General features: G+C 39.5%; 1 protein-coding gene across 2 annotated transcripts; it reads right to left on the bottom strand.

Annotated features, from left to right (window-relative positions):
- Nucleotides 1-3,088: 3,088 nt before the first annotated feature.
- On the bottom strand, nt 3,089-22,078 carry lyl1 (LYL1 basic helix-loop-helix family member). 2 transcript variants are annotated; one of them, XM_061909980.1, is made up of 4 exons: nt 21,610-22,078; nt 18,947-19,899; nt 9,891-9,988; nt 3,089-5,370 (listed from the first exon to the last, which is right to left on the bottom strand). In XM_061909980.1, exons 2-4 carry the CDS (start codon nt 19,483-19,485, stop codon nt 4,835-4,837), a joined length of 1,173 nt encoding a protein of 390 aa, XP_061765964.1. In that variant the 5' UTR covers nt 19,486-19,899; nt 21,610-22,078; the 3' UTR covers nt 3,089-4,834. The 2 variants fall into 2 exon arrangements, with proteins under 2 accessions (XP_061765964.1, XP_061765968.1); XM_061909984.1 differs by having other exon boundaries at nt 3,089-5,367; nt 21,610-22,077.
- Nucleotides 22,079-23,217: the final 1,139 nt, after the last annotated feature.

Raw genomic sequence — 23,217 nt, 5'->3', positions numbered from 1 at the left:
ATGGTAGGCTACGTTAAATTATGCAATGGACCATGTTAAATGAGATGGCGGGCCACATTAATGAGGGGACCGACCAAGTTAAATTATGCTATGAACTATTTTAAATGATGTGGCAGACAGCATTGAATGACATTGTGGCCCACATTAATGAGGGGACGGACCACATTAAATAATGTGATGGACAATGTTAAATGAGATGGCGGGCCACTTTAATGTAACCGATCACTTTAAAAGATCCAATGGACAATGTTAAACTTAAAATAATTGACGGAAGGGCAGCACCAGGAGTGGAGCCTGCGGCTTAATTTGACTCAACACGGGGAACCTTTCCTGGCCCGACACGGAAAGTATTGACGGATTGATTTCTCTTAATGTGGCGGGCCACTTTATTAAGGTGACGGACCAAGTTAAATTATGCTATGGACTATGGGCAATATTAAATGATGCGATGGACCATATTAAATGATGTGGCAAACCACATTTGAATTACATGGTGGGCCACATTAATGAGGTGACGGACCACATTAAATAATGTGATGGACAATGTTAAATGAGATGGCAGGCCACACTAATGAGGTGACAGAACACATTTAATTATGCAATGGACCATGTTAAATGAAATGGCGGGCCACATTAATGAGGTGACCGACCGATTTTAATGATGCAATGGACTATGTTAAATAAGATGTCGGGCCACATTAATGAGGTGACGGACCAAGTTCAATTATGCTATGGATTATGGGCAATATTAAATGATGCGATGGACCATATTAAATGATGTGGCAAACCACATTGAATTACATGGTGGGCCACATTATTGAGGTGATGGACCACGTTAAATTATGCTACGGACTATTTTAAATGTTGTGGCAGACCTCATTGAATAACATGGTGGGCCACATTATTGATGTGGAGGACAATATTAAATGATGCGATGGATGATATTGAATGACGTGGAAAACCACATTGAATAATATGGTGGGCCACATTATTGAGGTGACGGATCACATTAAATAATGCATTGGACCATGTTAAATGAGGAGGCGGACTATGTTTAACGATCTGGCAGGCCACTTTAAATAACATGACGGATTACGTTAAATTACCTGGCAGACCATATTAAATGATCTGGCAGACCATATTAAATGACCTGGCAGACCATATTAAATGATCTGGCAGACCACACTGAATGACATGGTGGGCCACATTATTGAGGTGACCGACCACTTTAAATGATGCGATGGACCTTGTTGAATGATGTGGCAGACCACATTGAATTACATTGCGGGCCAGTTTATAAAACATGACGCATGACTTTAAATTATATGGCGGGCCACATGAATTGATATACGGGGGGGGGGGGGGTCACAATAAATGATGTGGCATACCATGTGAAATGATCTGGTGGACCACATTGAATGACACAGTGGGCCACGTAAAATTATGTGACCAACCACATTTAAATGATGTGGCAGACCACATTGAATGACATGGCTGGCCACAGTAATAACGAAACGGACTAAGTTAAATGACATGACAGGCCACGGTAATGAGGTGACGGACCACATAAAATGATGTGGCAAACCACATTAAATGACATGACGGGCCACAGTAATGATGTGGCAAACCACATTAAATGACATTACGGGCCACAGTAATGTGGTGACGGACCACATAAAATAATGTGGCAGACCACGTTAAATGACATGACGGGCCACGGTAATGATGTGGCAAACCACGTTAAATGAAATTACGGGCCACTGTAATGTGGTGACGGACCACATAAAATGATGTTGCAGACCACATTAAAAATATGGTCTGCGAGGTGGCAGACCACACTGAAAGACATGGCGGGCCGCGGTAATGATGTGGCAAACCACGTTAAATGACATGATGGGCCACAGTAATGATGTGGCAAACCACGTTAAATGAAATTACGAGCCACAGTAATGTGGTGACGGACCACATAAAATGATGTGGCAGACCACATTAAAAATATGGTCTGCGAGGTGGCAGACCACACTGAATGACATGGCGGGCCGCGGTAATGATGTGGCAAACCACGTTAAATGACATGATGGGCCACAGTAATGTGGTGACGGACCACATATAATGATGTGGAAAACCACATTAAATGATATGGTGTGCCACATTACTGAGGTGGCAGACCACACTGAATGACATGGCGGGCCACAGTAAGGATGTGGCAAACCACGTTAAATGACATGACGGGCCACAGTAATGTGGTGACGGACCACATATAATGATGTGGCAAACCACATTAAATGATATGGTGTGCCACATTACTGAGGTGGCAGACCACACTGAATGACATGGCGGGCCACATTAAATGATGTCACGGATCACTTTAAATGACTGGCGGTCCAGGTCTTGAATTTGCCGCATGTTTAGATTATTGTTTACATTCAGAGCAGCCATTTTTGAAGCCAACTTGGGGGTGGTGACATTTCTTCCACGTTATGAGTAAGAAATCCGACCTCAAGGGGCATTTTGATGGAAACTTCCAATTAAAACCTTGGAAATTCCGATTTTCCAATACAAATGTATCTGTCTTCACACCTTTCACTCTGTACTAAAAGAGAGCACAGCCTGTAAGTTTGATATTTAAAAGTGTTAGCTCAGTTTCTCAGATAGAAATGTTGTTTATTTAGGTTTGTATTGGGGTTAAACTTTTGTGACGGGTGAAGATGTCAACGTGACCAGTATTAATGTTAGCATTTAATTAGCTAGCGAGTGACCTGCTAGCATTAGCATGCTAGCCGGTTTTTAAGCATAGTGTTTTTGAGTATTGCTGTGCATGTCATGACATACAAAAGGCTCATCAACCACCCGCATTTCAATTGTGTTTCAATCTGGGTTAATTTGCAGGTCAGTCTCTGCTACATATCTCAGAAAGGCTTCTTGGAACCTTGCAGGGTCGTCATTTGAGTCCAGTTTATACATGCTATATGAATACTGTATTACAGTATATGTTTGTTATGTGGTGTGGCTAATGTATGTTTTCTTCTGGTTTTACTCCATCCTGGGATAAGTGACTTTAAAGTTCCACAACACAAGGAAACACGTCTCATCATTGCAGGAGTTGATATTTTGCAATTTCTTTTCCAGAAAATCAACAAAAACATTAGAATTACATAGAAAAACATTTATATCACAGTTTAATGGACAACAAATATTTAGTTCATACTTTCATTATTACTTTTTTCATGATGACCGGTGAGGCTGTGTCACACACCTGCCTCCACTGGCAATACCACAAAGCCCAAAACCAGTGAAGTTGGCACGTTGTGTAACTCCTAAATAAAAACAGAATACAATTATTTGCAAATCCTTTTCAACTTATATTCAATTGAATAGACTGCAGAGATGAGATACTTAACGTTTAAATTGGAAACTTAATTTTGTTTTGCAAATAATCATTAACTTGGCAGCAACACAATGGCACAGGGGCATTTTTACCACTGTGTTACATGGCCTTTCCTTTTAACAACAGTCAGTAAACGTTTGGGAACTGAGGAGACCAATTTTTGAAGCATTTCAGGTGGAATTCTTTCCCATTCTTGCTTGATGTACAGCTTAAGTTGTTCAACAGTCCGAGCTCTCCGTTGTCGTATTTTAGGATTCATATTGTACCACAACCTCGCCCCATCCTTGTTTGTGGACCCATCCATCGATCCATTTTTTACCGCTTGTCCCTTTCGGGGTCGCTGGAGCCTATCTCAGCTTCATTTGGGCGGGAGGCGGAGTACACCCTGGACAAGTCGCCACCTCACCGCATGGCCAACACAGATAGACAGACTACATTCACACTCACAGGGGTTAGTGCATGTGCCTCACAATACGAAGGTCCTGAGTAGTCCTGGGTTCAATCCCGGGCTCGGGACCTTTCTATGTGGAGTTTGCATGTTCTCCCCATGTTTTTGGCGGTGTTCCTCTCACAGCCAATAACATGCACCTGGGGAGCATTTCATGGAAACTGCTTTTATACCCAATTATGGCACCCACCTGTTCCCAATTAGCCTGTTCGCCTGTGGGATGTTCCAAAAAAGTGTTTGATGAGCATTCCTCAACTTTCTCATTCTTTAAATTCTAGATGAGTTAATCTACTCAGTGGCCAAGTGGTTAGAGTGTCCGCCCTGAGATCGGTAGGTTGTGAGTTCAAACCCCGGCCGAGTCATACCAAAGACTATAAAAATGGAACCCATTACCTCCCTGCTTGGCACTCAGCATCAAGGGTTGGAATTGGGGGTTAAATCACCAAAATGATTCCCGGGCGCGGCCACTGCTGCTGCTCACTGCTCCCCTCACCTCCCAGGGGGTGATCAAGGGTGATGGGTCAAATGCAGAAAATAATTTCGCCACACCTCGCGTGTGTGTGACAATCATTGGCACAAAATAACGTTTCCAATTCGAACTTTAAGTATCTTGTTTTTGCAAATCATTGTATTCTGTTTTCATTTACCATTACCACCTCACTGATTTGGGGGTTTGTACAAAGGATTGACTTAAAGTCCTAAACGGACCAATTTTTTTGAAGAAATGACAAAAGTGGCTGACTTTTTAATAAGAACACTGTAAACGAGGCTTGTTGCGTTGTCAACATAAGCGTGTTCCTCTGTGTTGCTGTCAATGGATGTACCGATACAAACAACAGCCTTCACTAGTTGTTGGCTAAAGAAAAGGGGCGTGGCTATGCTAATTAGCAATGGTCCATTGTTTTTGTGGGTGATGTTTAGATATACAGACACGACAATCAGTCTCTTTGGTATTTCATCCAGTCGGACATTTTCCCTCGGTCTGCTTCCTTTAGTCCTCACCGCTCATCACTGGTAGCTGCCACCATCCTAATCTGACCCCTGACCTCCCCCAGAATGCAACGTGTCACCACAGAGGCCTTTGCCCCAAAGCTGTCCTCGCTGTTCGTGTCGCTGTCGCAACCGGAGCTTGCCGACAAGGCGGTGAGCTGCACCACCGATTCCGTGGAGTCTCGGCCTGGGCGGGTCCTCGATGCGGGGGGTGGCGAGGAGCTGTGGGACGGGGGTGGGGTGTCGCACTGAAAAGGTGCTTCCAGTTTGTCCTCGGGTCCGGACGAGTCAATGTTCCGGAGCTCCGCCTCCTCCCCAGATGAATCCTTGCTCGTGTCCCGGGCCTGGTCGCTGAGCAAGGTGACCAGGAAGTTGATGTACTTGACGGCCAGACGTAGGATCTCGTTCTTGCTCAGCTTCTTGTCGGGCGGATGCGTGGGGATGAGCTTCCTCAGCTCCGAAAAGGCGCCGTTCACGTTCTGCTGCCGCCAGCGCTCACGGCTGTTAGTGAAGACACGGCGAGCGATTTTCTGAGGAGGACCTGCTGAGTACACACACACACACTCTCTGAGTTGGTGTTGTCATGGCAACATGTACTGTGAACATTGACCCGGATACAAGATTACAGTCTCCTCTCGATTATTACTGTTAATTGGTCCTGGACATGATCCTGATAAATTAAGTAGAATTCATTAATTACATGAATCAAATTTAAACATTTTTCCTACTACTTTTCTAAATTTTTTTTTTTTTTTTTATGACAGCCCTCCAGACACAAAATAACATCCTTTTGTCACCTTTACACTAGTTTAATCCAATATAGCAATGCTGCCTGAGGCTGAGCCAATCAGTGGTCATGATACTGATTAACTGGTTAGGTCTCCTTTAGTGTCCGATGCTAGTCTCTAGTTTTCATATTTTTTGTGCATTTAGCCATTTGTTATGCTTAAAAGTCTTAATTTAAGACCAATAAAGTGTAGGTATGCTTTAAAATAAATCCCCCCACCTGCGATGTGGTGAGGCCACAATATTTAAAGCGCCATGTGGCGAGGGACGACTATTATTTTTAATCCTTAAAAAAAGTCTAAAAAAAAGACATGTCGTCTTAAATTTTTTTTTTTTTTTTAATTTGTTTATTGGGTTTCACGGTGGCAGAGGGGTTAGTGCGTCTGCCTCACAATAAGAAGTTCCTGCAGTCCTGGGTTCAAATCCAGGCTTGGGATCTTTCTGTGTGGAGTTTGCATGTTCTCCCCGTGAATGCGTGGGTTCCCTCCGGGTACTCCGGCTTCCTCCCACCTCCAAAGACATGCACCTGGGGATAGGTTGATTGGCAACACTAAATTGGCCCTAATGTGTGAATGTGAGTGTGAATGTTGTCTGTCTATCTGTGTTGGCCCTGCGATGAGGTGGCGACTTGTCCAGGGTGTACCCTGCCTTCCGCCCGATTGTAGCTGAGATAGGCGCCAGCGCCCCCCGCGACCCCGAAAGGGAATAAGCGGTAGGAAATGGATGGATGGATGGGTTTTAGACACATATAGTTAACAGAAATAGCCAAAAATGCATCATATACCGTTTTCCACCTCAACAAGTAAAAAAAAATAAATAAATAAATGGGTTGTACTTGTATAGCGCTTTTCTACCTTCAAGGTACTCAAAGCGCTTTGACACTACTTCCACATTTACCAATTCACACACACATTCACACACTGATGGAGGGAGCTGCCATGCAAGGCGCCAACCAGCACCCATCAGGAGCAAGGGTGAAGTGTCTTAATCAGGACACAACGGACGTGACGAGGTTGGTACTAGGTGGGAATTGAACCAGGGACGCTCGGGTTGCGCACGGCCACTCTACCACTGCGCCACGCCGTCCCATAAAAAAAATAAAAAATCTACTAAATAATTAATTAATAAATAAAAGAGAAACCACCGACAGATATCAACATAATATTACAGACATTTACATTCCAAAGCACACAAAAGGCACATCAACCACCCACATTCCAATTGTTTCAATCGGGGTAGATTTGGAGATCACTCTCTCCTATAAACTGTATCTCAGAAAGAATCCCCACAGTTCTTACAATTTTGCAGGGTCGTCTTATGCTTTTCAGTCCAGTAATTTATACATGCTAACCAACAGGTTGCACCAAACGACGTCTCCCTAAGCGAGTCAAAGCTTTTCATCCTGTCACTCACACAAGCTATTAACCCAAACCGATAAAGTTAGCAAAATGCTGATTATAAGATCATTCTTATCAATGAAGAAATGAGTCTTCAAACTCTCCGGTAGCTTAGAAATATATCTACTAGTTATATCACCTAGAAATAAACACAAATGATTTCTATTTTTGTCTTGGAACACATTTCCTCCCAAAAAAGTACCGTACAGAGGGGTTGTTACACAGGTGAGCCCTGGTCTTTTGTAAGTCGGAAGATTCCCCCCCCCCCGTATGATCTATATGTAAGTTATTAAAAAATCTACGTAATGAATGTTAATACAAAATATATGTAGAAGCTCAATAATTAGGTTCCTTGAATTCAATTAAATATGTCTAATTGCCAACATCCCGTTATCAAAAAATGCGAAATGGTTCGTTCTACCTGGACAGTGGCAAACTTGACATGGAAGACTTCACTAAACACAAAATGTGACACACGCCACCAGCACTCTAGAACAAGGCGAGGATTCCTGAATACATTCCTGAATTATATACAGTAAGATTCAAAAGTGAAACTTGTACAAAACTTTCTCCTATGAAAAAAAAAAAAAAAAAAAAAAAAATATATATATATATATATATATATATATATATATATATATATTTTTTTTTTTTTTTTCATATCTTACTATATTTAACTGTGGTGCATTCAGGAATCCTCGCTTAAAGTTGGAAACCAAGGTGTCACTAGTTTTTTGAAGACTGGGGAGAGAACTAATAATATCATACCGTAATATTAATACTGTATTATTAATATTTGTATCCTCAACAGGCGATAATCCATGTGAATCATGGTTATGTGATTATGTAAAATCATTTTCTGACATCTTTATGTTGAATTTGTTGGCACTTTTTGAAAAAAAAAATAAAAATAAAAAAAATACAACAACCCCTTTTTTTCAAACAAACTCAAATAATGTTGTGAGGTTTATCTAGATATGTAGTATGTATGTTAATCCTGTTTTTAAAAGGGTCAAACATCTAATTAAGGTTTTTACATGTGTTTTTAAAAAGCTGTTTTCAACCAAATCAATGCAATAATTAGTTTTTACTGCAATTAATCAAGACAAGTGTGTGTGAGGCAGTGTTGGGTTTAGAGTGCTGCGCCTCGGAGTACAGTCTTTGGAAACTCACATTTTGAAACCCAGACTTTTTTGTTTTAACATTAGGCTAATCACCTTAAACTCATGTTTTTTATTATTTTATTGTGTGGTTCTCTATCTTAATTATTAATAATACTGCTATTATTCTCTCAATGTCATGTTTTATTATCTTTATTTTGTAATATTTTTATTTTTATTTTATTTTCACATATATTTTATCACGTTTTACACAATTTCTAATTAACTTTAGTTATTCTCCGGTGTGGACGCCTCAAAAGTGTTTTTTTTTTTCTCATTTCCTCAGTGCCATGTTTTTGTTTTGTTATCTTCAAAGGTCAGTCCGTCCATCCAAATGTGTTCTTGTTTTACTACTCTTCTTGAGACATCAACAAGGAAAAGTACCTTCCTTGTGAGGACCAGTGAACAAGTTAGGACCGAAATCATGGCCGCAATACGGAAAACCATTGCATCTAATAGAGAATGCCTCATTTGCACCCCTGGTGGGGAAATCTATCAAAATTAAGGTGGTCCCAAAAAGGAGGGATTTTTCCAATTGACTCTCAGTTTTGAATGTGCTCTTCTCTGGTAAACATATGCAACAACAGGTGCTCCCCCTCTGGCCAACATATGTAATAACAAGTGTGTGTAAGAAATTGTACAGTGCCCTCTCTTGCCAAAATTAATTAAAAAAATAAAAACATATTCATGTTCTCCCCGTGACTGCGTGGGTTCCCTCTGGGTACTCTGGCTTCCTCCCACTGCCAAAGACATGCACCTGGGGATAGGTTGATTGGCAACACTAAATTGGCCCTAGTGTGTGAATGTGAGTGTGAATGTTGTCTGTCTATCTGTGTTGGCCCTGTGATGAGGTGGCGACTTGTCCAGGGAGTACCCCGCCTTTTGCCCGAGTGCAGCTGAGATAGGCTCCAGCACCCCCTGCCACCCCAAAAAGGCACAAGCGGTAGAAAAATGGATGGATGGATGAAGGAAAATAAATATGTATATAGAGATATACTGTTATAATTTGAAGTAAATAATGAAGATTACAAAACAATACAAAAATAAAAGCTTACCTTATGCATACATATTTGCATAGTATGTATATATCAATATATCATTAATGTTGTAAATACATTTTTTATATATCTAAAAAAGGGTGGTCCTAAAGAAGTAGGCCTTTTTCGGAGCTCTCAAGAAGGCAATAAATACGTGCGTGTTTGTGTGTGTGTGTGTGTGTGTGTGTGTGTGTGTGTTCTCAAATGTTTAATAATTGGATTGTTAATTAGCAAATAATCAATAAATGTGATTGTTTGCGCTAAAAACAGAAGGAGCTAATATTTACTGTGTAGTGTCAAATGGCTCAATCTAAAACTTGTTTGTTTGATGTTTTATTTTATTTTTTTGCATGCTCAGAAAAAACAACTTGTTGGCGCAGATCTAGTTGCAAATCCAGGGTAAATATTGTATTTTTTCCAGACATGTTCCGCATTGAATAAGTCATAAATATTAATTTTATAATCCAAACATTTGCAGATGGTCCAAATTTGGATAGTTTGGCCTTTTTAATTGGAAAAGTACACTTGACTAAAGACTGATTTTCAACAGAAGGAGCTTATCAGACGTGCAAAAAAGTCTTGCTGCAACATGCTTATAAACATGCTATTCAAACAGCTTAACACCAAAATATGATGAGTGAGTTTTCTGAGACATTTGTAACAAAGTAGAAGCTGCTGACTTACGTTCATTGATCTCCATCTCAAAGTGTGACGAAGGTCTCCTCTTAATGCGGCTGCTGGTGATGACTCCAAAGCTTCCTCCTGAGGTACCCAAGTATGAACTAAAGGAATAGGCAATACGTAATAAGTAAACATGACTATGGCAAAGAAAAGAAGAATCACAGAGTGTGTGTGTGTGTGTGTGTGTGTGTGTGTGTGTGTGTGTGTGTGTGTGTGTGTGTGTGTGTGTGTGTGTGTGTGTGTGTGTGTGTGTGTGTGTGTGTGAGATTGAGTGTGCGTGTAGAGTATGAGTCCAGTCTAATTAAGACCAGTTGTGCACTACAGGAGGATGAAGTAGATCAATGCCTCCTGCTTACAAACACAGTAGAGAGGAACAAGCTTCCAGGGCAGATGGGGAAGTCGTACATGGAGATAATGTGGACTATCATTCGTCTGCTGCGTTCAAAAATCATTTTGCGAATAGATGCACAGTTGGAGGGCTCAGATACAGCAAGGCTACCAGTTTCACAGTTTCAAGCACCTACAATTAGTCATTCCATTGTGTGATTGTCCCACTATGTGCTTCCTGAAGTGGCAAGAATTGGTGATGAAATAAAGTGGAGCTTCTAAAATATTACATTATTATTTAAAAAAAAAAAAGAAGTGCATATTGTCGACCTTACTATATTTGATCCATTTAAAGGCCTACAGAAACCCACTACTACCGACCACGCAGTCTGATAGTTTATATATCAATGATGAAATATTAACCAATACGGCCGGTTTAGTTTACTAAATTACAATATTAAATTTCCCGCGGAGTTTCTTCTTGAAAACGTCGCGGAATGATGACGTGTGTTTGTGACGTCTCGGGTTGTAGCGGACATATTAGCCAAGCACCACTTACTGCTAAATGTCGTCTCTTGTCATCGCATTATTACACAGTAATTTGGACATCTGTGTTGCTGAATATATTGCAATTTGTTCAATTAATAATGGAGACTATAAAGAAGAATGCTGTTGGCGGAAAACGGTGGATTGCAGCTTGCCTTTAACACCGAGACACAGCCCGTGTTTCTTTGTTTGTTGTGAAGTTTTAACACAGAGCGGTCAAGCGAACATGTTTCTCTACGTCAACCAGCAAGTTTTTGGATGGGAAAATTGTGATATTAAGTCGGCTCTTACCGAAGACTTCAGTGGATTATGTGACTTCCTCCTGTAGCTGTCAAAAAGGCAACTGTGATCTTAGCTCTGTCACGCCAAATTTCTTCCCCCCTACAAAACCCCCCCCCCCCATTTACTTCCGGGGTCATGATTAATACAGACGTTTTGTTAACGCTATATTATAAATATATAACGCTATATTATAAATATATAACGCTATATTATAAATATATAACGCTATATTATAAAAATACAGACGTTTTGTTAAGGCTATATTATAAAAAAAATTTAAAAACAATTTACAAACACAAGCTATGGGATGACACATTTACTTCCGGGGTCACGTTTCCTCTTATGTCATCCCATAGCTTGGGATGACGCATTTACTTCCGGGGTCACGATTCCTCTTATGTCATCCCATAGCTTGTGTTTGTAAATTGTTTTTTTGAATTTTTTATGCCACCCGAACGCCTCCCTAGGGATGTGTTTAGGGCACGTCCAGCTGGTAGGAGGCCACGGGGAAGACCCAGGACACGTTGGGAAGACTATGTCTCCCGGCTGGCCTGGGAACGCCTCGGGATCCCCCGGGAAGAGCTAGACGAAGTGGCTGGAGATAGGGAAGTCTGGGCTTCCCTGCTTAGGCTGCTGCCCCCGCGACCCGACCTCGGATAAGCGGAAGATGATGGATGGATGGATGGAAATTTTTTATAATATAGCATTAACAAAACGTCTGTATTTTTATAATATAGCGTTAACAAAACGTCTGTATTAATCATGACCCCGGAAGTAAATGGGGGGGAAAGGTTTTTGTAGGGAGAAGAAATTTGACGTGACAGCTCCTCTGCTTCTCTCAAAGACACTGGCGTTCACCGCAACCATCCGACTTTTAGATATGACATTATAATCTCACAAAAATACTATTAACACAATAAGCAGATAAGGGATTTTCCAGAGTTATCCTAGTAAATGTGTCTAATTACATGTGAAACGCACCCACTGCCGCCGCCCGGAGCCGTCGCTTTTTTTTTTTTAGTGCCTCACTCTTACTTTCCTCATCCACAAATCTTTCATCCTCGCTCAAATTAATGGGGAAATTGTCGCTTTCTCAGTCCGAATAGCTCTTGCTGCGGGTGGCTATGATTATAAACAATATGAGGAGCCCTATAGCCCGTGACATCACGCGCACATCGTCTGCTACTTCTGGTAAAGGCAAGGCTTTTTTATTAGCGACCAAAAGTTGCGAACTTTACCGTCGATGTTCTCTACTAAATCCTTTCAGCAAAAATATGGCAATATCGCAAAATTATCAAGTATGACACATAGAATGGACCTGCTATCCCCGTTTAAATAAGAACATTTAATTTCAGTAGGCCTTTAAATGTAACTTTTAAATTTTGTAACTATTCGTAATAGACAAAAAAAAAAAAAAACTGTTGTTAAAAATAAGATATGACCTAAAATAACATTGTATTAAGATCATTATTTAGTTTATATAATTTTTTATCGTTATCGTTGGGCAGCACGGTGGTAGAGGGGTTAGTGCGTCTGCCTCACAATACGAAGGTCCTGAGTAGTCCTGGGTTCAATCCCGGGCTCGGGATCTTTCTGTGTGGAGTTTGCATGTTCTCCCCGTGACTGTGTGGGTTCCCTCCGGGTACTCCGGCTTCCTCCCACCTCCAAAGACATGCACCTGGGGATAGGTTGATTGGCAACACTAAATTGGTCCTAGTGTGTGAATGTGAGTGTGAATATTGTCTGTCCATCTGTTTTGGCCCTGTGATGAGGTGGCAACTTGTCCAGGGTGTGCACCGCCTTCCGCCCGATTGTAGCTGAGATAGGCACCAGCGCCCCCCGCAACCACAAAGGTAATAAGTGGTAGAAAAATGGATGCATGGATGGATGGATATTTAGTGTATTCATCAACATGCACAGTCAAACCTTGTGTAGGGTTGTACAGTATACCAGTATTAGTATAGCACCGCGGTACTAATGAATTATATTCGGTACTATACCGCTTCTGAAAATTACCGGCCCGGTAAGCAGATAATAAGCAGCTATTAACAGTAAATGAACAAGTAGATTAATATTTCATTTTCCACCACTTGTCCTTAATAATTTTGACAAAATAATAGAGTGGAAAATGACACAATATGTTACTACATACGTCAGCAGACTAAATAAGGAGCCTATGTTTGCTTACTTACTAATAAAAGACAAGTTGTCTTGTATGTTGACTATTTTGTTTAAGGGCAAACTTGCAATAAAAAACATATGTTTAATGTACTGTAAAAATTTTTGTTAAAATAAAGCCAATAATACAATTTTATGTGGTCCCCTTTATTTAGAAAAGTACCGAAAAGTATTGAAATAATGTTGGTACCGGTACCAAAATATTGGTATCGAAACAACACTAAACCTGTGTTAGTGGCCACATGTCTATAGCGGCCACAAATATTTCCCCGCGGAGAAAATTAGTTTTCATAAACATTTTTACCTCAAAATATTATTTTTTACGCCATTTAGCGTCTACTAATATCAAAATGTGAATTATATTTATATAGCGCTTTTTGTCAAAGTGACTCAAAGCGCTTTACATAGTGAAACCCAATATCTAATTTTTACATTTAAACCAGTGTGGGTGGCACTGGGAGCAGGTGGGTGAAGTGTCTTGCCCAAAGACACAACGGCAGTGACTAGGATGGCGGAAGCGGGGATTGAACCTGCAACCCTCAGGTTGCTGGCACGGCCGCTCTACCAACCAAGCTATACCGTCCCTAAAATTTGCTGCTTTTTCATGTTAATAGAGTCCTACCCCTAAATTTGTACACTTTGAACACAATATATAACACTAAAATATAAAGCACCATACAGCACTAGTGCTTTATATCAAACAAAAATAACAATGGGGTGATGGATTAACATTATATTTATTAAATAAGCCAAAACAACAACAACAACTCGCATTTGTGTTGCGTGCTGCGAGTTCGCTGCAATTCAACAACAGACAAAAGATCCAACTGGAGAAGGAGAAGACGAGTGGCCTTGCTTAGATCTTGTCTTTGTTTCCCTGGTTGCTGTGCTTTTAGCACGGGTAAGTAAACTATAATCAAACACGAAGCGTTTTATTCTGAAAATCATCCAGATGTATTTTGTTTATGTCTTACTTCCAGTCCCGCTCTACTTTGTCTGCGTGAAAAATGCTGTGGCATCCGGTAAAAAATAGAAGCCTTGCGTATTTGCTTTTGGAGTGTTGGGGATGTGATGTCATTGCTGGTATTCTGTCATGTGACTTCTTCCTGGAAGTGAAAACCAGTGGTGGTCAACCAAGCCAAGATGGCTTTTGTACAGCAAGCAGTGCGCAAACTATGTGAGTACAAAAGAGGCTTCAATCTTCCTGCAAAAAGCAGATTCGAGCAAAAAATCCAACTATGCAATGGATTAAATCCTTATACTTGATCAAAATAAGATTTGTCGAGTGATATCATGGATTATACATCGGACGCGTTCCCACTTATCAAACTATCGTGCTCCAGACGCCATTCTACACGACGAAACAGTGGGAAACTGGGAAAAGCAGGTTTTTGTGTGAGGCTGGGTCAGGGAAATTGGTATCAAGATTCTCACAAATAAATATGTCTCGTTTTTGCTCTGGAAAGGTTGCATTTTATGATTTATTTTCGGGTCTATCGCCATGTTTGTTGCTGTTGCACACGCCGTTTACAAGGAGCATGTTTTTCCCTGTCTTTATTAAAATACAGTGGGGCAAAAAAGTATTTAGTCAGCCACCGATTGTGCAAGTTCTCCCACTTAAAATGATGACAGAGGTCTGTAATTTTCATCATAGGTACACTTTAACTGTGAGAGACAGAATGTGAAAAAAAAATCTGGGAATTCACATTGTAGGAATTTTAAATAATTTATTTGTAAATTATGGTGGAAAATAGGTATTTGGTCAACCATTCAAAGCTCTCACTGATGGAAGGAGGTTTTGGCTCAAAATCTCACGATACATGGCCCCATTCATTCTTTCCTTAACACGGATCAATCGTTCTGTCCCCTTTGCAGAAAAACAGCCCCAAAGCATGATGTTTCCACCCCCATGCTTCACATTAGGTTTGGTGTTCTTGGGATGCAACTCACTATTCTTCTTCCTCCAAGCACGACGAGTTGAGTTTATACCAAAAAGTTCTATTTTGGTTTCATCTGACCACATGACATTTTCCCAATCCTCTGCTGTATCATCCATGTATCCATTTTGGTATAAACTTAACTCGTCGTGTTTGGAGGAAGAAGAATACTGAGTTGCATCCCAAGAACACCACACCTACTGTGAAGCATGGGGGTGGAAACATCAGGCTTTTCTGTTTACAAACCCAATTAAGTTTGTAAATCAATGATATACAAACTTCACTCTCCACTTGCACCAAGAGTAGCTCTTGTTGTGTTGATCACATACATTCTGTGTCAAAAGGCTGACATATTGGATAGTTTAAATAAATAGAAAACCTCGCAACTCCCATAACCACGCTAACAGGTTTTGTTTGGTCTGTCTTCCAGAATCAAGTCTGAGCATGTGCAGTAACATGGACTGTGTAAGAAGGAAGAGGGTTGGGGGCTGTCAAAAACAATCCACATTGATTAAGTATTGTGATGTATTTTGAAGTGCAAAAAATAAGACCAAATATTTTTTTATATATAAGAAAACTTTATAATTTTTTTCTTATGAGACATTTTGTCCGCCCCAGGCTAGAAGTTGCCACAATAACAAGAGTGGAGTGTAGGCTGTGTAGCCACAACACAGCTGCCACGCAAACATTTTTAGGACTCACTTATTTCTTTATTTACTCTTTTTAGCGTAAACTTGCTACAATATTAATTGTTTTGTGCTTTCTTCAATAAAGTTCACCGTGTGAGTTCGTCATAGCAATAAACAATAAAATGAATGCACAAAAATCACAAATAAAACAGGTACCTTAATCGTGTTAGTGAGCCGTTACAATAGGCAGGTTTGACCCTATTTATTTCATTTATTTATTCATTTTCCTATTGTTGTACAGTTTTTTTTAATTAGTTAAAATATTTTGAAATATTACATCATGTCTTGTAGTAGTATTCATTACAGATTTATATATATATATATATATATATATATATATATACAGTATTTACCTTTTTTTGCAGCTGTTCCTCATATTTGTAAGTCGTCATCACTATAAAGCAGGGGTGTCAAACGTACGGCCCGCAGGCCGGATCAGGCCCACAAGTAGGTTTTATCCAGCCCGCGAGATGAGTTTGCCGAATACAAAAATGAAAATGGGTCCACTTGATGTCGAAAAATAAATTAATTGTTTCCCCTTTAGAGAGGGCGGAGCCATAGGCGCCGATCTACATTTCTGCCATTGGGTGCTCGGATGGGCGGTAAATCTGACGCTAATTTTCTGAGCATGCACTGTTTTTGTTTGGTGGTGAGAAAGAATTTGCCATCAATCCCACATGGGTGCTCGGCATTGTCCGCGGGTGCTCGGGCCCCGAAGCACCCACGGGATCAGAGCCTATGAGTGGAGCTATGTGTCGTGTTAAGATAGAAGACCCGACATGATTACGAATTATAAGTGCTAGTATACAAGATGTGGATCCTTACGTTCAAGCCTTGATTGTCAAATATGTTCTTGGTAATTAGGGCTGCGAATCTTTGGGTGTCCCACGATTCGATTCAATATCGATTCTTGGGGTCGCGATTTGATAATATATCGATTTTTTTCGATTCAACGCGATTCTCGATTCAAAAACGATATTTTTCCAATTCAAAACGATTCTGTATTCATTCAATACATAGGATTTCAGCAGGATCTACCCCAGTCTGCTGACATGCTAGCAGAGTAGTAGATTTAAAAAAAAAAACTTTTATAATTGTAAAGGACAATGTTTTATCAACTGATTGCAATAATGTAAATTTGTTTTAACTACTAAACGAACCAGAAATATGACTTATTTTATATTTGTGAAAACATTGGACACAGTGTGTTGTCAAGCTTATGAGATGTGATGCAAGTGCATTTTTATAAATGTCTAATGATAATGTCAATGATTGATTTTTAATCACTGGTATGCTGAAATTATAATTAATATTGATACTGTTGTTGATAATATTCATTTTTGTTTCATTACTTTTGGTTTATTCTGTGTCGTGTTTGTGTCTCCTCTCAATTGCTCTGTTAATTGCAGTTCTGAGTGTTGCTGGGTCAGGTTTGGTTTTGGAATTGGATTGCATCGTTATGGTATTGCTGTGTAGTGGTTTGTTGGATTGATAACAAAAAAAAAACAGAATCGATTCTGAATCGCACAACGTATTCGAATAGATATTTTCCCACACCCCTATTGGTAATGTAACCTGTGACATTTAAACCCCCCAAAATTTCTTGTTGTACTTTTGTGTCCACATTTTATGTGCGCACATAGATATGCTGAAATAATATGTATCATCTTCTAACTTCATGTGAAATTAATGATATGAGTCCAAATTCACAAGTTTTGTTGTACATAATGCTCCATATGTACAGAATAACCAAATGGTGTTAGTGTGAATAAATTAACATCTTGTAATTTAATTTTGATATCATTATACATTTCATCTTTTGATGGATTGAAAAATAACACTAATGGGAGCATTTTAAAACTCTACCAGATTCAAATCCGCCAATTATTATCACATCATTTAGTCAGAAAGTATAAATAACGACAAATGAAGATTAGAATGCTATTAACCACAACATGTAAGTGTAAAAAAAAAAAAAAAACATTTCCAGAATGTGCTTGGTCTTTTTTTTTTTCAAACAGAGAAAACAATCTGAAGTTTTCTTTATTTTTAAGTTATCATGCCATGATTTTACGATTCCGGCCCACTTGGTAATAGATTTTCCTCCATGTGGCCCCTAGGTAAAAAGGAGTTTGACACACTTGCTATAAAGCAGGGGTCGGGAACCTTTTTGGCTGAGAGAGCCAAGAAAGCCAAATATTTTAAAATGTATTTCTGTAAGAGCCATATAATATTTTTATTAACACTGAACACAACTAAACACGTGCATTTTTATGTAAGACCAACAGGTCTCTTATTCTTTGTAATAACATTGTTATTCTGAAGTTAACTGTGGAGGGGGGGCGTGGCCTGCGGTCCTGCAGCGAAGCGGGGTGTTGCCAGGATCGGCCTCGAAATCAGCGACAGGTGCGTGGACGGCCCACCTGTGCCTTGTTATCTAATCAACTGTCGCTCTGTTATAAGCAGCAGCCAGGAGGAAAGACGGGGTTGGGGCTGGAGCCAGAGCGCGAGCAAGAATTAAAGAGAAAAAGACAATTGCGGGAAAGCAACTGAGACACTTATTGAAAAATAAAACAATATTGTAACCCTGAAACAGGCTCTCATGTCGGTGCTTGGTGGTCTGAAGACCCCCCAGGAGGGCAAGCCCACACTAACCAATAATAAATAACTTCTTATCATTAACGCAACTTCTTGAACAGGTGCGGTGGAAAACGGATGGATGGATTAAAAACGCATGAAAATGTTTTATATTTTGAACGTTATTTTTAACACTGTGATTACAAGTGGAATTATTCATTACTTATCGTGTTAAGCAATGTCAACTTAGATTTATCCGAGAGCCAGATGCAGTCATCAAAAAAGCCACATCTGGCTCTAGAGCCATAGGTTCCCTACCCCTGCCATAAAGCAATGGTTCTTGTTTTGTTGTTACTTAAATTAATAATAATTATTATAATAATGATATAAATGAGTGTATGATTGCAAAGTTATATGTTATTCGAATAGCCATCTTTCAAGTGTCAATATACAGTAAATATGTTTCCTCCTTTTTATTCATTTTTATTTTTTTAAGGGGATTTTATGCAAAATGTGGTCTCACCTGGAGAAGAACGGATGAAGGTGCAGGTACGGCTGAGCCATCATCGGTCCTGGCGAGGCCCCAGATGGACCGCCTCCTGAGCTGGACGCGGGCAAACAGGCCAGCTGGCTGTGGTGGAGCTCCAGGTGAGGATGCTTTGTGGGGAACGGGTGCAGCGTGGTCAGAGGCGTGTTGGGGAGGGGGAGCGGGGGCTTGCTGTGGGCCAGACTGATGACTGGGACGTGAGGAGGAAGAGTTGAGGATGAGGAGGGTGGAGGTGGAGGTGGGAGCGGGCCCAGGCTTGTCTTGGGGAGAAGCGGCGGTGGGGAGGAGAGTGTGGGAGATTTGGATGTTGGTCTTCCTCGGGACTCATCCGTCTCCATGACGACCGGCTCCGGTGTATCTGTGTCTGTTAAGTTGGCTGAGGTGGTCCTCAGGGTGGCGGGGACATCTTTGGAAGATGCCAGAAGCGGACTGTGAGGCTCACACGGAGGCGAGGAGGAGCCTGGGCCCAGGTGTGGGGAGGCCTGGGTCTCTTCAGGGTTAATCCTCTCCATCATGGTGGAGCAGCTTCAAGCTTTCTTTTTCTCGTGTGTGTGTGTGCGTTTGTGTCACCGTGTTGTGTTGCCCCGGACGATGAACTCCCTCACCCCCTGGACGCTTTGTTGCACTTTCCTGCAGATTCTCTCATGTCTTTGTGCTTTTACACGCATCTCACTTGCCAACTTTCTACCCATCTGTCCCCGTTTGGGGTTCTTTCAAGAGTGAGCCCTCTGTCGAAGAAAACATCTTTACACCAGTTGACCCCTAATGGAGCTTTAAGTACAGCGTGACCCAAGGTGAATGCCTGGACACACACATCCTGCATGGAGGATTCTCTGAGTGTGTGTGTGTGTGTCAAGGATGTGAGTCAAAATCCTTTTAAGCGTTCAAAATGTCCCCGGCTGGCAAAGATTGGATCCATATCAAAGAGGCTGCGAAACAAAGAGAAAAAGTTGCATGGGATTCACTGTATAGTTGGTGTATATTTAGAGAGTACAGTATGTCACATTTTTTACACGCCAGCAACACGAAAGCACGCAACTGATAAACGATGCTCTTATTATTGGATAGTGCAAATTGTAATTGAGCAAATTTGCTGCTTGCAAAGAGGGACATTGGTGTTACTTGTGAGTCACAATCTTTAAGGTTTGGCAATAGCTTAGCTTCCTGTTTTGTTGTCGCTTAATGGTCATGACTTTTATTTCGGACAGTTCCCTCTTTCACAATTAGAAGAAGGAGAGAAACACACTTGTATGATTTCAGCTCAAACCTGACCGAGAACATGGGTTCATTTATTTAGAAGAAATACATTAATTGCATAGATTAATAATTGTAAGTAAATATGTGATTATAGCATTAATTATTACATAGTGTGTGTATCATTGCAGTGTTTTATATATATATATATATATATATATATATATATATATATATATATATATATATATATACCTCCCTAAGTTGTATACATACATAGATCTGTAGTAATAGTAACAAATACATATAAGTTAAGTATACAATATCTGTATTTAATGACATATTTTTAAAATATACAAATATGAAAATAAAAAAAATTACTATGGCCATTAATTCTTTAGTAAATATTGATGAATGCCTGTTTACAATTACAAAATGTTCAGTGCACGACTAAAATACAATACAATTGTTTTAAAATAACTGTAAAATTTTGTAAAATAAATGTAAAAATACTATTTATGTGAACTATATACAATTCTGATATCTATAACTAATACATATATAAATTGTGTCAAATTTCTATTTTTTTCAATGTTTATGGCATTGTTTTATTTTTTACTAATAAAATAAATGCAAAACAATAATATATATATATATATATTAAATGTTTAAAATACTGTAGATAAAACATAACAGTATGAAAATAATGCATATTCTCTGTAATTATCTATACATGCAAGTATATGATAAAAATGTTATCTTAAATTGTAAAAAGTAAAATACATAAATACATGTAAAAACACAATTTTTTGAATACATTACAATTCTAATAATATTTATTATTATATAAGATATAAAAACACAATGTTTTAAATGCATTAAAATTCTGATATGTATAATTATATATCATTATTGTATATTTATAAAATAAAACACAATAAATTAGAAAACATTACATGTAATCATTTAAATGTTAAAATATATAGAATTAGAACAACAGTATTGAAGTCATGCATATAAAAAAAATACATGTACGTGTCATTGTACTATTTTATTAAATGACAATAAACGACACGTATATACACATATATTTTATTCAATGATATTAATAATACATCAAAATAAATAAATTAGAAGAACGAGAAATACATGTAAAAAATATATTAAAATGTTTAAAATACATAAATATGTAATAGCAGTACAAAGAATATCTCTAAATACATTTCTATAAATGAAAATAAATATCAAAGAATTGTATAAACAGAATATAAATGTTAAAAAAATATTTTTTAGACTATAAAAACATATAAACAATTAATCTATGAATAGTGCTTGTTGCTTAAATATGTACAAGTTAGTAGAAATACTACATATATGAATTGTACACAAATAAAATGATTTGTAATGATATATTCATGAGATTAGAAACACAAAATAGTACTCACAGGTACATGACGACCCCCGTGTGTCTTCTCTTTAGGAGACAGTCATCGCCTTGTCTCATGTGCTAGTTTGTAAATGTTCGGCCGAGCTTGTTGCCGCCTGTCTTTTTTTGGGGGGGTGGGGTGGAAGTGTCTGACAAACTGCTTAAAGTCAGCAGAAAATCAACAAGAAGAAGTGTGGATCCAGAATGTTTTGGTGCTGTCAAGTTAGAGCAAAGGAAGACTGGAAGCATGCAGACTGACGCTGACACTTCTGTCATCCTCAAGTCCGATCAGCCTGTCTGTCCTAGTCTGCCTGTCTGTCTGTCCTAGTCTGCCTGTCTGTCTGCCTATCTGTCTGTCCTAGTCTGCCTGTCTGTCTGTCCTTGTCTGCCTGTCTGTCTGTGTGTCCTGGTCTGGTTGCCAGGAATGCTGGGATACAGTCAGAATGTGAGGTGAGGAGAGAGAGAAAAGGTGTGTGTATGGAGGGGGGTGGATTAGGGTGGTGGTGATGGTGGTGGTGGTGGGTGGGAGGGGTGTTGGTCCATGTTGCGAGGAGAGTTTTCCGCTCCCTGCTGGACAAGAGGATGTGCTGCTCCAATATGGTGGCTGCTGATAAGAGCTCAAAAGCTGCCTGTGGCCGTGAGATAAGGAACATACACTGCCCCCGACACCCCCTGTCTAGCACACACACACACACACACACACACACACACACACACGCACACACACACGCACACACACACACACACACACACACACACACACACACACACACACACACACTTCATAACAAATCTCCAGTACATGCATGCAGCTTGAGGCATACACACACACACACACACACACACACACACACACACACACATACATGTGCGCGCGCATCTCAACATTAAACACTATAGACTGGCCAATAATAGACTTGGAATGGATTACACACACACACACACACACACACACACACACACACACCAAATGATTAAAATAGGAGTTCAAAAACAAATGTAAAAATGTGTGTGATTATTTCTAATAATACTAATAATAATAATATAGTGATCGATCTGAATGGCGATCGGCCAGCAGCCCTCATTTGGAGAAGCTGCTCATGGTCCAGATCAGGGGTCACCAACGCGGTGCCCGAGGGCACCAGGTAGCCCGTAAGGACCAGATGAGTCGCCCGCTGGCCTGTTCTAAAAATAGCAGAGAAATAGCAGCACTTACCAGTGAGCTGCCTCTATTATTTAAATTGTATTTATTTACTAGAAAGCTGGTCTCGCTTTTCTCAACATTTTTAATTCTAAGAGAGACAACACTCAAATAGAATTTGAAAATCCAAGAACATATTACTTGGTCTTCACTTGTTTAAATAAATTCCTTTATTTTTTTTACTTTGCTTCTTATAACTTTCAGAAAGACAATTTTACAGAAAAAATACAACCTTAAAAGTGATTTTAGGATTTTTAAACACATGTACCTTTTTACCTTCTAAATTCCTTCCTCTTCTTTCCTGACAATTTAAATCAATGTCCAATCATTTTTTTTATTGTAAAGTATAATAAATATATTTTATTTTTATTCTTCATTTTAGCTTCTGTTTTTTTGACGAAGAATATTAAAATTATGGTTAAAATA

The sequence above is a fragment of the Nerophis ophidion genome, linkage group LG01 (assembly GCF_033978795.1).
Source record: "Nerophis ophidion isolate RoL-2023_Sa linkage group LG01, RoL_Noph_v1.0, whole genome shotgun sequence".
In the NCBI taxonomy this organism is placed as follows: Eukaryota; Metazoa; Chordata; class Actinopteri; order Syngnathiformes; family Syngnathidae; genus Nerophis; species Nerophis ophidion.
Note: the sequence above shows the minus strand (reverse complement) of the source record. Positions and strands in the feature narration are given on the sequence as shown.